The 17,159-nt window shown below is 40.8% G+C and overlaps 1 protein-coding gene across 1 annotated transcript in view; it reads right to left on the bottom strand.

Moving 5' to 3' along the window:
- Nucleotides 1-17,159, bottom strand: part of slc49a4 (solute carrier family 49 member 4) — a 50,371-nt gene that overhangs the window by 30,304 nt on the left and 2,908 nt on the right. Inside the window, exons 2-4 of the mRNA XM_083921393.1 lie at nt 13,437-13,530; nt 5,571-5,842; nt 4,735-4,864 (exon numbers count right to left, since the gene is read on the bottom strand). Of these exons, the coding sequence (XP_083777519.1) occupies nt 4,735-4,864; nt 5,571-5,842; nt 13,437-13,530 (496 nt within the window). The remainder of the gene's footprint in view (nt 1-4,734; nt 4,865-5,570; nt 5,843-13,436; nt 13,531-17,159) is intronic.

The following is a 17,159-nucleotide window of genomic DNA, read 5'->3' as shown; positions in this document are numbered from 1 at the left end:
TTTATATGGTTGCTGATCTAAATGCTTGACATGGTCCTACACAGCTCAACAGAGTGTGGTGCGTATTAGTTTGACGGGTTGATGAATTGGTTGTAAATTACACTGAAATAAATCATGGAATCAATTCACTTAATTCAACTAATTGAAAATGAGCACATTCAGCGGAAGACTCCTCGCACCCAGATGCACCACAGGAAATCTTTCCTGCCTGCGGTCATTAAACTATACAACGCATTCCTTGGAGAGTCTGTCAACCCCTCTCTGTATACGGACTCAATCATAAACAATCTATTCTTTGCACATTTTTACACATGTGAGAGACATTTTTGATGTGTATTTATTACTATTGTAAATTTGATATTTTATATATATATATATATATACTGTTTTCTATTTCTGTTTTTACAAATATATGTTATCTGTATAATATTGTTGTTGTTAAATATGTTGTTTGTATAGCTGGAGTTTGAAACGAAAACCATTTCCCCCCTGGGATTATTACTGTATTTCTGATTCTGAATGGAAACCACTCCCTCTTCCGCTATGACTGAAAAGCTTTACTGGTAGTGCTATTATTGCCACTATTACAGCAACCTGAATGGTGGTTTATTTGTTGATTATTTCATTCTGTATAGAAGTTATTCAATCTTCTAGATCTTAGTCTAAATGCTTTATTCCAGTTTGACAGTTTAATAGAACGGTCTACAGCTGTCCATATAATTTAATACTATGCTGTGAAAATAAGGGGAAGAGTATTAAGGTGTTAATTTAATGGTAAAATAAAAATAATCCTTTGCTGTGTTACTTACAGTTACCTTTTAATGACATTGGCCGATTATTTTTTAGATTCGTTTATTTGATATTTAGTCCATAAAGCAGTTAAAAGCTTCTTAGCTTTTCAAACACAGTGTATTGACAACGGACGTCTGCCTATCAAGTGATCACCTGATATCAAACTGTACAGATAAGGGATAAAAACCTCAGTGCCTTGCAGCTGTGATAAATGGCTTTGGGCTTCAGATATTGTGCTGCAGGGACTCATACGAGCTGTTAATATCTCATCAGCGCACAATGTATTGTGATCAAGAGGGAAAAAAAGGAAAAGACACCTCCTTGTGCCTGGTGATGTATGCACATCCAGTATACACACACACACACAGAGTTCACCTCTTTAGGGTATATGGCAATCCTTCAATCACATGCAACCTAATTACAATCACTTGGAACACCCACGCTAATCACCTTCGCCCCAATGAGGTGGCATGCTGATTTAAATCAGTGCCACCTCTTCAACCCCCAACAATATGATTAGAATCATTGGGCGTCTGACAAATGAGGCAAGGTTGGCAGAGCAGGCAGCAGATTCACAGATTGTTTTGTTTTCCCTGCTCTCCTCTTTTCTGTTTACGGACACTGTTTAACTCCGGCATTTATTCTCCCTCTGCCTCGTTCATTATAATGCAGGACCCATCCGGAGCAGTATCACGAGGGGACATCTGGAGAACACCTTGGGCCGACTGCGTCCCCACTATGGCTTCAAACACTCAAACACACAGACGGGAAAAGTTCACAAGCACACACACACTTTAAGGCGGTCTTTGAGTTGCAAACTATGGGGAGAACTTGTGTCCCAAGATACATAACCTGAACCGCAAAAGCTCTGTTGCTGTAAACAAACAAGCACACCCTTTCCCCCCTTTGCTGACACTGGTGCACTTCAGACAATGGATCTCTTTTATTCACAGAATCCTTTGACTCCACAGAAATACAAACACAGCCTGTGTGTCCCTGCTGCAGGCCTGTCTTGTCCTAAGCGATATGAAGCTACTTGGCCTTGGAGGGAGTATGAAGGGACAGTCATAAAAGCCTTGTGATGGAGCACCCTCTCTGCTTTCCTTCCAGCACCCTTTTCATTAACCTTGCCATAACAGCAGGAAAATCAATATCCATGCGCCTTTTTCCTCGTCCGGGGAACTTATTTAGATGACCAAATATAAGCCAGCAGATGCTAGCTACTGCATAAGAGAGGGGACTTTTTCCCCCCTTTCCTTTTTCTGCTGCTGATGAAATATTTTGGAAGAAGTCTCCAAGCTAGCGGCGTCATCAGCTAAGTGCCATTTGTCCTTGGCAGACCCTGCTGGAGTTCGATGCATCAAGATGACAACTTTCAAAGCTAAAGTGAGAATGACTGGGGAGGGAGGGATCATCAATACTCCGGCTTTGGGCTGTTTAGTATTCCCTCACAATGTGATCAGAATACACCAATAACTTTACACCTCGTGCAGAGACATTCAAGGCTTCTAATTAGACTTCTGCTGTGGAAGCAGATGTGAACAGCTGGAGGCCCTCATCAAGCTGAAGATCATTAACCAGTGCTCAGACCCTGACAGGCTAAATCGATGAACAGATACATCACTGGATATGTATCAGGTGGATGAACTGACTAGTTGGCTACCACCTGCAGTCATCGTGGATGCCATAAATGTTTGCACTATGTCAGCTTCTACACATACAAACTACCAGCTAAGTGTCAGGATGTATTGGGAAAGAAAAAGTTGGACCAGTGCATCGCGAAACTTTACCCATGTGTCTGTGACTGGTGGTGAATAGTAAGAGTGAATACAGTATGTACAGAGACTAAGAAAATGATGTACACATAAAGTCAAAGTTTCAGGAAATGAAATCACAAATGGTCCATAATCTAACATTATCCACTTCTGTTGCAGAGTTTGAAATGGGGATCCAAGTTACTTCAAAACAGCATTAATTGTTAATTTTGTACGCTTGGGGACAGGAGAACTCCACAAAATGCTAAAACAGCATGCACCTCTTTAATGTTAGCAGGTTGTAAACTAGCCACAAAGCAACATTAGCATTCATTTGGAGCCCTATTTCTGTCCTGATATAACCCATTAGATCCTGACTCCCTAGGTGCTATGTTCCACTTGTCTTGTGAGGTTAGTCACTGGGCAGGAAGCATACAGTGGATTTATGAGAGCATTTAAGTTGAAATCAGCTCCCTGCTACTGCTGGAAACAGGACTGATAAATGCAAAGAGACTTAAAACAATCAATGTGCTGTAAAAGAAAAAAATAAACTAAATGAAGCTCCGCAAACCTGCAGAGTCGGTAATAATTCTCTTTCGGCCTGTCATAACGAGCAGAAATATTTGATAAACTTTTGTGGATGAAAATGCGGATTTCTGGCTCTAGAGTTGCATTCATGTATTTTGTCGAACACCTGTGTGAGTACACATGGACACAAAGATGCAAAAGCCAATTTTCTTCCTCACTGTCCATTCCCTGCAGGATAACTCAAAGGTTTGATGCTGCTGAACTGAGATACAATGTGTTGTGCAAACAGGTCACTGGAAGGCTGCCTATCACAAGTGGAACAGAAACCCTCACAGCTGAATGGCCTAGTTAAGTTGGCCTGTCTGTGTGCGTGTGCGTGTGTGGGTGTGGGTGTGTGTGTGTACATCTGTCCAAAACTATGCATTAGGTTCAAATCTGCCTGGTCCCCATCATCTAACTGGGGGAGCTCTTACAGTCAGTTAAGCCTCTCTGTGCTGGTCAGAGGCCTGTAGTAAGCATGGCGCTGTAGTGAAGCTATTTTGTACTGCAGCGGGACCAAGTGTCGCCAACACAGCAAGGCCAATTCCCCAGCTACCATCGTCCAGCTTTTCCTCTCCTTCTCCAACCCTTTAATCCCTGGCCACTGCCACAGGCGTCATTCCTCCACAAGCCAGGCAAAAAGGCATAGCACTCGCTCCTATGGCAAAGTGCTGTTTCCTCATGGTCTGGAGGATAAATATTGCCTTGGTGGGAAGTGTGAAGGGGTGCAGTGATGGGGGTGTTGTAGTGTTATAGTGAAGTGTGATTCAATCACTGTCTCTAGATTTTCTCTTAGCTCTTCCCTTTCCCAGGGAGTAAAAGGTGCTGCAACATCAATATATGCATTCCAATACTTAGATTCAGGACCTTGTCAAAATAGACCATCTCTCTCTCACACCACATGCATCAGTGGCATCTTGAGAATACATTGACAACTGACCCCGATGGCAAAGATGCAGAGGGTGATGTAGTTTTCAGAGGCTACCAGTATATTATAGTTTAGTAATGAATCTAGAGGGAGGGCTGGGGTTTCTTTGATAACAACCCAAGCATATGGTGAGTGACAGACCCCTTCATTAAGATTCCACATCCTTCTCCAGTGCAAGCCTCTGTCACTTTGACTTTCCAAGACAAGAAGTGCGCAATGCATCAGCAAATAAGAAACCAAAGCACACCAAATGGATGTGTAGACACGGTGGTGAGAGAACAGTGGAGATGCTGCAGAAATATGTTCTCAACCGCTCTTTTCGAGTCTGATGTCATAATACATAACAGCACTGGAAACCTATTTTAAATGCAGTGCTGAAGTCCAGCTTGCTTTACACATCTACACCCACGTTGAATCAAGGACACGTCAAGTTGGACATGCTGAATAATGTACTGAAATAATGGTCTCATCAAAAGGTGACAATGTTATCAGTGGAGGGGAGTTCTGATAGCCTGTTGAAATAATCTTCCAGGACAACGCAAGATTTTCCAGGACATTTGATGTTTTCTCTCGTTTTCCATGACTGAAAAAAATTGCTCAACTGTTTTATAGGACATGTGGGAACCCTGGTCTTTCAGATGACTTTGTGTGTGTGTGTGTGCTGCATGTGTGTCAGAATATGTGTGATTTTACCTAAGAAGTCTGCAGATGCTGCTCCTGTAACTGAGTCTCTGGCTTGCAGCGGCCACACTGGGAGGCATCGGTGGGCGTGACGGGAAGTAGAGAAGGACTGCTGCGAAAAGCACAGCGATTGCGCCCAACTCTGCCAGAAAACGGTGACACAGATAAAAGAGATGGTATTTCAAAGATAAGAAAAGGAGATTAATATTGCATTTAGAAAAAGGTCACTGTGACAGTCTTCTGAAATCATACCTGGAATGAACATAATGGCCCCTTTGAGAAGGCCGGAGGCTGAATACATGTCCATGTCAAACAATCATACAATCTGTCAAAGCACTGGATGATTTCTCTACTTTTCTGTATTTCATCTTTACTGTTTGGTTATTTCTAAAAAGCTCCATTGCCCTTTCGTTACAGATTGATTGAGCAGCAGCTGCCTATTACTCCTTGGCACAGTTGCATTCCCAATCACATTGATCTGTCATTTGGATTTTTTTTGATGACCTCCAAAACCTCTGGTTCACAAGAGGCGTCTGCTTTGTCCTTTAAAAATGAATAACAATACCACCTTAGGTTAAACAAAAGCTTCAGCTTCAATCTATTACAGCAAGCTTGTTTCACTTTTCAGTGTTAATTTTCTGAATCAGTTAAGCATAACAGTCCCAGCAATCTATTTTTCAGAGGGCGGTTATGAACATTATAATTGGGGTTTTTTGGTGTTTGTGCAAAATTCTTGGATCCCCTCGCCTGATTGTATTTTTGTCCCTTGACGGGGCTGACATGATGTCGAAATAATGTGCTATTGATCCTCCTCCATGCCCTCAGAGGTTCTTGCTTGCTGATAGTACCTGCATACATAACCAGCTGGATCCTGTTTCGGATGGTGCTGTCAGAAACTGCTGCGGCCATCGTGGCTGCTGCCTGGGTGTTGTTGGGGGCTGGCACGACCAGCGGTCCTACTACAAACGAAGCGGCAGATCCCAGGTAGGAGAAGAGGGAGGCCACCGCCGTTGCAGTGGCTCTCTGGTCGGGGGCGAACCATGTGGTGGAGAGGAAGGGGCCAGCACTCATTATAGTTGGACCGGCTAAACCGTTCAGAAAGTGACCTCCATGTATCAACCTATAACAGAAACACAGGCAGAAAATAGTTTCAATTCTTCACTAAAAAACAACAAAGAAAAAATAGAATCACAGCCCACATTGTGAGAAGGTGGTGAGAGGCATAAACATCTGTGCTGCTTGGATTTCAAGAGCAAATTTTAATCTTGTGATGCTTGTGGGGTTCACACTCTTTAAAGAAATGATTTTGAACAGCATAGGGACTAATGTGAGAGTCATCTAAAACCATAACAATTAGGCTAGTATATGCTAACTGCATTCAAGGTTTTATCTGGCTAATTAAAGTCTCACAGCTAGCCAGATGTGTCAAATCCGGTTTCCTCAGCCCAGACTAAAAGCCATTACAATAACTGAGAGCAGCTGTCTCTAAAAGGTTGAGTATGAATTGTGTGTGTCCGCAATGACTTTGAGAAGCTATTATCTGTAAATGTGATTCCACATGATATCTAACTTTACTTTGTCCCTGACCATATGTGAGATTTTTAGCTGCGACTGAAATCATGCCTTTGTGGCTTATTATACACGAGAACATAGAACGCCGTTTACTGGTCTTTTGTGTGGCTCTTTTTTTTTTAATACACTGTATCGGATTCAACACTGTTAAACAGCAAAGACAATTAAACATGGCTGCAGTGATGAGCCTCACATCTGTGCATTCATTAAAAATACTGAGTAATTAATCATCTGTTAATAACGAAATAATGACAGGCAAAGGAATTATTTCTTGGGTCATAAGTAACAACCTCTCTCTGAGAGAGTCCAAGGCACTGTACAGTCTCACTTGTGCACCTTCAGACAAGGCTGCAAGACAGATGTACTCTGAGATGTCCCCCGATGCCACCGCGAGACCTCTAAACACCCTCCGCCCCCACCAGAACTGTCTGTCAGAGACAGCCAGCCATCGGAGACAGCACACAGCTGATTGTCTGCGAACTTAGCAAAGACACCATTTATTTGGAGCAGTGCTCGACGGCTCAGCGAGGAGAAAAGGACGACAGTATGGAAGGGGAGAGGGAGGAGACAGAGAGAGAAAACGATAAGGAAGACAGAGGACAAGGAGGGATCTTGGGCTCAGTATTTCATCTGTATTTATTCCACATATGCAAGTGCAGGCTGGAAGGAGAAAACTTGATGTTTGTAAGTTTAATCAAGTTAACTTTAACACATTTTAGGACCTTGTTAATACCAATTTGGATGACACATAGCATCAACTAGGTCAGTAGAATACATTTGAAAAGCTCTAAGGCTTGACAAGGATGTACAACAACTCATTTGAACTCATTAAATGACATGACAGACTGTTTTCAGAACTTGCTTAGACACATAGCTGATATGCTTTTGGCCTCTATCACGTTCAAACCATGAATATGACCGTTTAGAAATTCACCTGTGTGAGGATGACAAGTAAATTCAAATATGACTCAATATTAGTGCTGACATGATGAAGTTTTACCTTACTGTGAGAATTATGTACATATTTTTATACAGGAAATGCTTTAACACCATAGTTTCAAACATGAACTTTCCCTAAATAAAATACAGTCAGGCAAAATGTATGATTATTTAAGGAATTATGTGATCAGACAATAAGTAAACAAGATTATAAATCTGAGCAGCCATCCGATGCTTGCTTTAGGTTCTTAACAGTTTTGGTTCAACATACCCGGCACTACATTAATAAAAAGCAAACTCTTCCGACTTGCAGCAGGCATATACAAGCTTGTCTTACTCTTCCGTGTGCTTACACTTCTCTGCCCTCTTCCTCTTTATCTTTGCAGTTTACTGCCTCTGGGGTTCACAGATAAATGTGTCATGGCAGAATACAAAGTGCAGTGGTCAGCGACAGACTGATTGGAGAATAATGTGTACACCCTATATCTCCTTCCCACATCTCAGACCTACTAACATCCCAGCCTATGCACAAGCACCTCCTAAAATACTCTGTGGCCTTTACTTTTTAGTCATCCCACTCCTTCCTTCTTTGTAGACTCCTTTACATGTGTCTGAAGCTTGCACTGCAAGAGTTTACGGTAATAATAGTAATTACCTGAGTATTCTTCTCCCTGTATACATGGTTCTAACAATATCATGGTTTCTGATCTGGTCACCTGCGTTGGTGCAGGCTCGTCTTTGACTCCTCCACGGCCAGCCTCTCTGTCATTTCAGCACTAAGTCAGTTTACTCAGCAACTGAGGGATGAACCCAGTGTCAGGACACTGCTGTGTTTACCACTCCGCTATTTTCCTCTCCATCTTATGAGTAATGGAAGCCAAGGGTGACAAAGGATAATATTTATCCTCCACATTTCCGGTGTCACGCTGTCATTTTCACTTCAGCATGTAGATCCTCATTACACCATTTGACGTTATATCTTTGTTTTATAAAAGGATCGTACATAATTCAGAAACCTGGCTAATGTGTTTACATGATGCCACAGTTTTCCAGTCTCAATCAGATTAACTACTCACACATATTCAGAGGTTGAGTCAGAGGTTCTCAACACAAAACGCTGTACCAGAACTGTAAAAGTGAAAAATGCCAAACAAAAATAACAAAAATAGTTCTGTCTATAATTAATTAAACAAAAAAATCTGAATATTAAATCAGATCATAATCAAAGCAAAGCTGCGACAACTCTCTGAAACTTCAAATTACAAAGTTTGGCCAGTACATTGAAAGTAATGAAGTCCCCAGTCTTACTGTCTATATGCTCCCGGGATGGATGGGACTACAAAAATTGCCTTTAATGTGACAGGTGATGAGGACGGATGGTGAGTAGCATGAGGATGAGCGGTCACGTGGTGGCGGCTGCACCGTGGCAGGAGAAGGAAAAAGAAAAGGAAGGGGGAGAAGCTTTTTTCGACTGGATGATTAAGTTAATCGGTATTGATGAACCCTGTCAAGCACAATTTGATCCAGGATGAGACAAAGAAGCTAGCCATGTGGGGATGAAATTATCCTACTGCTTCTGCTCTGTCAGGGCTGATAGAACGGTTTCTGCCATCACAAAAAAGGCCAGACCAATTCTGTCTTGAAAATGACACCCACAGCAATCGTCCCTTCTGCGGGACTCACAGTGTGTTCTGAAGGCCAATCGGACAGACACTTACTAAACGCAGTGTTTTAATCACGCAGCTGGTCTGTATTTTTATGTACAAGAGAGACATATGCAGAGAGAGAGACAGTAACAGTGAGTGATCGAAAACACAAAAAGAATCAGGAGAGTAAAAAACTGTTATTGTCTTTAATTTTAGTGTTGACCTAATCACAGCAAAGTATCCTTATCTGATCTTCCTAAAACAAACAATTTTTTTCCGAACGTGACTTCAGCAACTACACCTGGTAAAAGAAAGGAACTTCCACAACTGCCTTTGACTTCCTAAAAAAAAAAGATCTTCAAAAAAAACTCAAAACAAAGAGGCAGTTTACTTCCTCTTGACATACAAAGAAAACGAAGTAATCGCCTCTAACATGAAACGGCATGTGGAACAAACACAGATCTGCAGGGGGGCTGTCGAGGGATTTTCTAGACCTGGATAACTGTTGCCACTTGTCTCCCGATCAGAGGAGCAGGAAACTCAGATGCTGTGTTTGATCACCCTTGCAGTGCCCTTGAACTCCACGCGTTTAAAGTTCTGGAGCCGGCTAGACCTAACTGTTTTGATAGGTCCCCCCTCTGTATTTCAGGCCATCTAAACCAATACCGGCATACACAGCAGTAAATGCAGGTCACTAAACAAAGCTCTCACAGTCTCATACTGTTTTATCTCCACTATTGCAAAGCAAGGAGTGACATCTACTGGTGATCCAGGGAGCTACAGGATTATATCAGGCTGTACTTCCTCTCTAGGATAATCCACCATGTCATCCATTAAAACACGGCTTCAAGAATATGACCCGTTACATTTAAGATGCAAATTAGGTTGAACTGTGTCAGAACTAACATTTGCTGTGTGATTCGTGTTATCTGGGCTTTCACTGTGCAATCATGTTTTCCACTTTGAAAACCGTATCCAAAGAGCTGAAGGTCATGGATGTGAAAGGTGGTCATCATCCAATAGGAAAACAGCAGCAGACAGCTCTGACCTGCTGCAGACCTTTTTAGCTTGAGCTCTGCAGACACCAGGGACTAATGCATCCTGTTGTATGGCCAGATTCAGGAAGGATGGGACTAAAAGCATGCAGTAGGTGAAACTGTTTTTATACTGGACAAACAATTCACTGATACTGAGGTTCACATTTGTCAATCCTGCTCTGAATATATACCAACAAGTAGTTCCTTTGCAGCCCTGTATCTATTTGATTCAACTGCCCCTTTACAGTAAAACGCCTCTAGTAATTGTTAGCAGCCATGCACATATAATACACACATGCCAGAGTGCTGGGCTTTGAATAAAAGCATTCAACAAATGTCCAGTAAGGATGCTTTACGAATGCTGTCGAAGAGGAAGGCTGAGCCCAAAGTTACACTTTCAGGAGCTTTGTGAAGACATCTTCATTCACACGTTACCAGCTGCTATAAAACTTGGAGAATCAAAGATCAAAGATAATTCAAAAATGAAAAAAAAAAAACATGAAGAAAAAAATTAGAAACTAAAGCACAGTGACGCATAAAAGCTTTCAAATTCCCAGGTACAAGGCAGGAGGACAGAGACAGATAAACACCTCTGAGGCCAATCAGACATAAGTAACAATTCTAAAAATAAGTGATGATCACTTTCTTTTTAAAGCATGTAAACATTTCAAATAGTTACAAACTGTGTGCAGGACAGAATGTAACCTGTTACTGGTGTGTGAGCAGAGGGAAACCACCTGCAGTATTTTCCCGGCATTATTTACAGACAGGCATCCACAGTGACGCCTTTTTTAAGTTTAATTAACGTTCCTTTTTTTAAATTGAGACTCTTTGAAGTTGAAAAAAGTTTAAAACTGAGCGAGCAAAAGTAGCATTTGCTCCAAATATCGGCTCAAGAAAATCGTCAGTCCGTATCGGGGGAAAAAACGGTTTCGGCATCAGCACTAAAAAATCGATAGCGGTCGATCCTTAGTCTGGACAAACGTATAAATAGTGAGGTTTTAGCAACAATGTGTTTGAAAAGTACTGAGCCTGTGACTGGATAAACGAAACTTGGTTTATACTGAAAAAGTTTTGTGAGAGTATGTAAAAAGATCTTTTTTTATATAGTTATGCTGTTGTTATACACCAACCCCTAATACTTCAATGCATTAAGACTTAACTCTGTTCTTTGATTCTTTGTTTGGAGATATGAAACAAAAACAAAGTTTTCTTCACAAATTCAAGGCAACACTTGAATTTCAGGTTGAAGAAGTGGACTGATGTGAAAGTATGTCGCTCTTGATGCAAGGCTGTTCGAAGAGCCCTTGGAGCCATTAATATTGGCTGTGAGGGACACACAAATATAAAATGCTAAAACCTTACAAAAGGCAACAAATCCAGGAAGCAAAACAACATTTCAAAGCCCACTGTAAATAATCCTTTTCATCCCACTGGGAATCCTGATTCCATCCCCTCTTCTTCCTGATATACTTTAACAGAGCCTTTTTATTTTCCGCACATTGAGCCTGTATCACTGCACCACTGGCTGTTCAATCCACTGATGGCTTTCTTACCACAGCCTCATGAGACACAGAGAGGGAAAAAAACGAGAAACAAAATTGATTTATCCGCTCTTTGAAAGCCAGAATTATTTATTTTAAAAACCCTCAAATCCATGCAGTGAAGGGGATATGCAACTCATTCAGTAGGGAAATACAATTTCCTCTATGTATTGATATTTTATGATGTACTGCCTCATTGTGGAGACTAATAGAAATCATTAGACAAATTACCACTCAGAAATATTCAATAAAATTATTTTTTTTAAAAAGGCACATTATAATTAAAATGACCTTCTCTGAACTCTTGCACTTTCTGAAACAGGAACCCTGAGCTCATGAGTAGAGCTGAAAATTAAACACTAAAAGTAGCGGGCAGGAGGGAAAAAGAAAGAAAGGAGCCGCATAATATTGAGCTGTCTTTCAGAATACTGTTCTCCGGCAGCCAAATGCTTTCTGAATGTCCCTCTATCCAGTTACAGATCTCCACTTTTCTACTTTGAAGAAAAAGAAACAGGACCTTGGCTGAATCAATACAGCTGAATACAGCATAACACCCTTAACAAGCCACAAGTATAGTCAGGTCATGTCCCCATCAGATGATAAATTGTCCTCACTTTGAACCCTATAATTTATGTCTAAATATTAATTAGAGCAATTACAGTATTTGGTGAGTTTGGCCGGAGAATCGGAGCAGCGGGGGCGGTGTTGCAGTTGCTCTACTGCACCGTAACGAACGCAACGAAAAGAGAGCTGAGCCGTAAGGCAAAGCTCTTGATCTACCGGTCAATCTTCATTCCTACCCACACCTATGGTCATGAAAGCTAGGTCATGACCGAAAGAACGAGGTCACGGGTACAAGGAAGGCTCTACTCCGAGGAACTCAGAGTAGAGCCGCAGCTCCTTTGCGTTAAAAGGAGCCAGTTGAGGTGGTTTGGGCATCTAGTAAGCTGGGAGGAGGACTCGGGGAAGACCCAGGACTAGGTGGAGAGATTATATCTCCACTCTGGCCTGGGAACGCCTTGGGAGCTGGTTAATGTGGCCCGGGAAAGGGAAGTTTGGGGTCCCCTGCTAAAGCTGCTGCCCCTGCGAACTGACCCCAGATAAGCGGTTGAAGATGAGATGAGATGAGACAGTACTTGGTTCATGACCTGCAGTAAAGCCCCTTTCACACACATACACTGCAAACCTGAAATTATCTAGACATTACCCAGGGGGCTGTACGTGATAACACAAACATCGGATTCAGTCGCACCGGGCATCAAACAGAGTTTACCCTCCCAGCACCCCAGTACTAGAGAATGTTTAATCTCTGTGTGGCCCTGTGTGTGAATACAGCCGTGTTCTCGGAGAATGGTTGATTACGTTCATGTCATGCATCGGCCAACAGCAGAGGAAAACATACCTCCAAGGGTGAAGAAGAAGAAGGGTGATTTGACAAAAAGACAGCAACAAAAATGTCAGATAACGAGATTCTGGATCTTCTGTCAGTTAGCTCTGGACTCAATTGATTCAAAATCAATTCATCTGCCAATTATTATGTATTATTAAATATTAATATATATTAATTATTATATTATAAAATGTCTTGTTTATACTCTCCTGGTAACATATTCAAATTGTGTGTTTTATTCAAAAGTTGACTGAAACAAATAAATATAGTACCTGATTAATATCCTGCGGACTGACCTTTCCATCAATCTTTTTATCTTTTCTGCCAAATCACGGTGAACTCATTAGACAAGGAGAGGTCCTAACTTTGGCAGGCAGCTCTTTTGTCCATAAACTGATGTACACAGCTGGTCCTGGTAGTCGGTTAGAAAATGTTGCTTAACAAATCAAATTATGGAAATTATGGAAAGATAATGACTCCACTGAGGATCACAAGACACTCTGTCTCCTTTCCAAAAATTTCAAAGCATCGTCGTCATCATCAAACTCGCCCTCCTTGAACCATCTGCGACCATAAAGAGTCTTACCATCTCCTGAGAGGCTGTTCTGTCAGAGGGATGCTCCTCAGAGCCGATCCTAGCAGCATGAAGAACGCCGAGAGGAGGAGGGATGCACGCAAACCTGAAAGACACATGAGACTGTGATGGAAGGGGAGAAAAGCGTAAAAGTGATGGCAGATAAGAACAGAGGATGAGAAGGTGAACAACATTGAGGTCACCAGTTCATAGAATAGTGTTCTTCCAATCAACAGTACTCGCATTAATTCCAAAGCAAAACTGCCATTAATATTTAGTTCATTCTTGATTGACGTAAATGTAAAAAATAAAATAAAAATGTGGAAATCACTTTTTCTCAAAGACTAAAAGGTGTCTTCTTCAAATTGCTCTTCATAGAACCAAAGATCTTCAATTTAAAGCTACGTAAAATGGGAGAAAAAAACCCCGCAAAACTCACATCTAAGAAGTTGGAGCTAGCAAGTATTCAGTATTAGATAGATAGATAGATAGATAGATAGATAGATAGATAGATAGATAGATAGGTAGATAGGTAGATAGGTAGATAGATAGATAGATAGATAGATAGATAGGTAGATAGATAGATAGATAGATAGATAGATAGATAGATAGATAGATAGATAGATAGATAGGTAGATAGGTAGATAGGTAGATAGGTAGATAGGTAGATAGGTAGATAGGCAGATAGACAGATAGATAGATAGATAGATAGATAGATAGATAGATGATAGATGATAGATAGATAGATAGATAGATAGATAGATAGATAGATAGATGATAGATAGAGAGATAGATTTATTCATCCCCGAGGGGAAATTAGGTCATTGTAGCAGCGGTACAAAACAATCAGAAATATAAAATACAATATAAAAAATCTAAATATAAACTACAATAAGAAAACACTATATTACAATATACTATGTTCTACTTGATAAGTTACTTTAATCATTAACTGACAACCAAACATGTTCCCGATTACATTTTTGTTAACTGATTAATCACATCAGCACTTTTTTAAAGCCTGTGTACATTATAATACAGCAGTTTGACAATGAATGGAGGAGGTTATAATGTTCTGTAACTTTAAAGAGGTGCTGATTCAGCTGTATGATCATTTTGGAGGGGGTAGTTTGTAGTGCTGTAAAATAGAGAAGTGGACAAAAGAGCTGTATTAATTCTAGCTGAGTGAACCTAACAGACTGGTGACTGGGTGTATGTGGTATTACAGTAAACATGCAAAAGATTCCTGAACGTCCTTGTGTAATATGACCTGTGTGACAGCAGTACTGTGGACATAGCGCCTTTCTCTATAACTCTAACTTGGAAATCTCTATTCTCAGTTTCACTCACATGACGTCCATCTAAGGGAACTCTCTCCACTTCCCTGTTCTTCTCTTTCCATGCGAGCTGTTATTTGCGGAAGCTTTGACGAACACCAGTTACGCGGGGCTGGGGCGGGGCGGAATCATACTTTATTGATCCCTGATAGGCAAAACAGGCCACAACAAACCCCTATGGCCTCATGGTGCATGTTAGGAGCTTGTCAGGCAGTATTATTTACATAGATTTTGACTCTATGCTGCATTCTACTGCATCAAAGATTGACACACGTCACTAGTAGCAACAAGTAACTACAGAGACTTGTTTTATGTCAGCTGTCCCTCTTCTTTGTTAGTTTGATTAAACTTTAAATCAGACTAACAATGAGCTTTATCATACATACAGCAATTGTATTCTTTACATTTTAAATGATTGTATTCTTTCAATTTTAGAGAATACAATCACTGCATGATAAAGCTTTGATCACAGCCATTTAGAATAACACTTAACAGACAATAGGATATTGGTTGTGATCTACATTTAGGTTTCACAGTCACGGATAAGTCTGTAGGATTAGCCAATAGAAGAGAGGACTTTTAACAGTCTCAGATATTGCTCTTTTAAATTGCCTGCAACAGTGTTCAATAGGACGTCCGTGATTGACACCCATAACATTTTTCCTCAGCAAATGTAAATGATATTGAAACAATTAGTCAATTAGTCAGGTAGTAGAGGCAGCCATTTGTGTAAACACCAATGTGTTTTGGTCATTCACCAAGCAAATATCAAACTTTTACATGTTATATCTGATAATTTGATTTTTTTCTGTTTCATATCATTGTAATTTGCCCATCTTTGAATTTAGTATCAGTATCAGTTTAACAAAACAATTAGTCAATGTCACCTCAGACTCTTACTTTCGATGGGCATTCTTCAATAAATGTGTCATTGTATAAACTAAATGATTAATAGAAAAAATAATGAATGAATAATGAAAATAACTATTAGTTGTGGAACCTACCGGGGACTTTTTTTAAGCGTAATATCCAAAGAGCGGCCACTACAGTAAAGTATCAAATTGAGTCCCTGAACGCCCTTTTCTTCTCAAGAGTAAGAACAGACCACAATCACTTTATCAAGTTCTGTTGCATTATGTCATAATAACATTTCTGCAGTGATACGATTGTAACATTTCACTGTATTTAGTGTCACAAAAAGCCAGTAAGCTATATTTCAGAGAGGCCCTGGAGGCCTGCTGCTGCAAGCATGACTTACAAGCTTACCATCGCACATGGGTGGATCAGCTCTGTCTGACACATTCTGCAACATCAGCACGTACAGTATGTCATACGCTAAGCACATTATGTAGGCGTACTACTCCATGATGACTGCATCACATATGACTTGATCTTAAGACTCTAGTCTACATCGGATGGCAACTGTGTTGTTGATCATCAACAGTCGCTACCTCTGGTGAGGGGGAACTCCCAAAGGGGGAGCCAGCATTTTCCCCACTGACAAGTTGGAGCCAGTGTGTGTGAGAGAGACAGAATAAGAGTGTGTATCGCTACTATTCTGCTATATCACCTGCCATAACATATAAGTCATATTCACATTACTATAGCTATTATTATAGTTACTGGAAGTGTGTCTGTCTCTGTCTTTGTGTCTGTCTTTGCCTCTCTCTGTCCATCTGTCCGTCTTTTCTCTCTTTCTCTCTCCTTTTCTTCCTCCCCAACCGGTGCAGACAGATGTCCGTCCTCCATAGAGCTGGGTCTGTCTGACGTTCCTGTCTGTTATAACGAAGGTTTTCATTGCCACCATGCTCTACGGGGGAATTGTTGGGTCTCTGTAAATCATAAATAAGTCATAGAGTGTGGTCTTTACCTACTCTGTAAAGTGTCCTGAGATAACTTTTGTTATGATTTGGTACTATAAATAAAATGTAATTGAAATTGAATTGAATTGAATGATCATACATAGACAACAGTGAAAGCCTGTGGCACCCTCTGAGTATCATGTAGGGATTTTAAACAAGGTCACACTATGGCTTAATGCAATCTGTGAAGGCTGAACGGGCTGCCCTAACTCAATATGTGACTCAGACGCAGAAAAAAATGCAAGCCGGGGATAAAGTTGAGCATTAACTTTACAGGTATGGAGTAATCTGGATTATTTGACCTTATATAGTCTCGTCAGTCAGACGTTTCTTCCAGTCACTGAGGGCAGGAGATATACTGTGACAACCTTTGTTTAAATCAGGCAAACAAAACACCCAGCAACCTCCAATTACTGATGAATCAGTATCACAAGATAAACGGTGTAATCTCTTGGCAAGATTTATCTTGTGGTGTTTAATTCATCAGCAGACTGGTAACTGTGATGTTGTTACTGTGTTGACACTGTTTCCGTCAT

The sequence above is a fragment of the Echiichthys vipera genome, assembly GCF_963691815.1.
Source record: "Echiichthys vipera genome assembly, chromosome: 10".
In the NCBI taxonomy this organism is placed as follows: domain Eukaryota; kingdom Metazoa; phylum Chordata; class Actinopteri; order Perciformes; family Trachinidae; genus Echiichthys; species Echiichthys vipera.
This window is presented reverse-complemented; position numbering and strand designations above follow the sequence as displayed.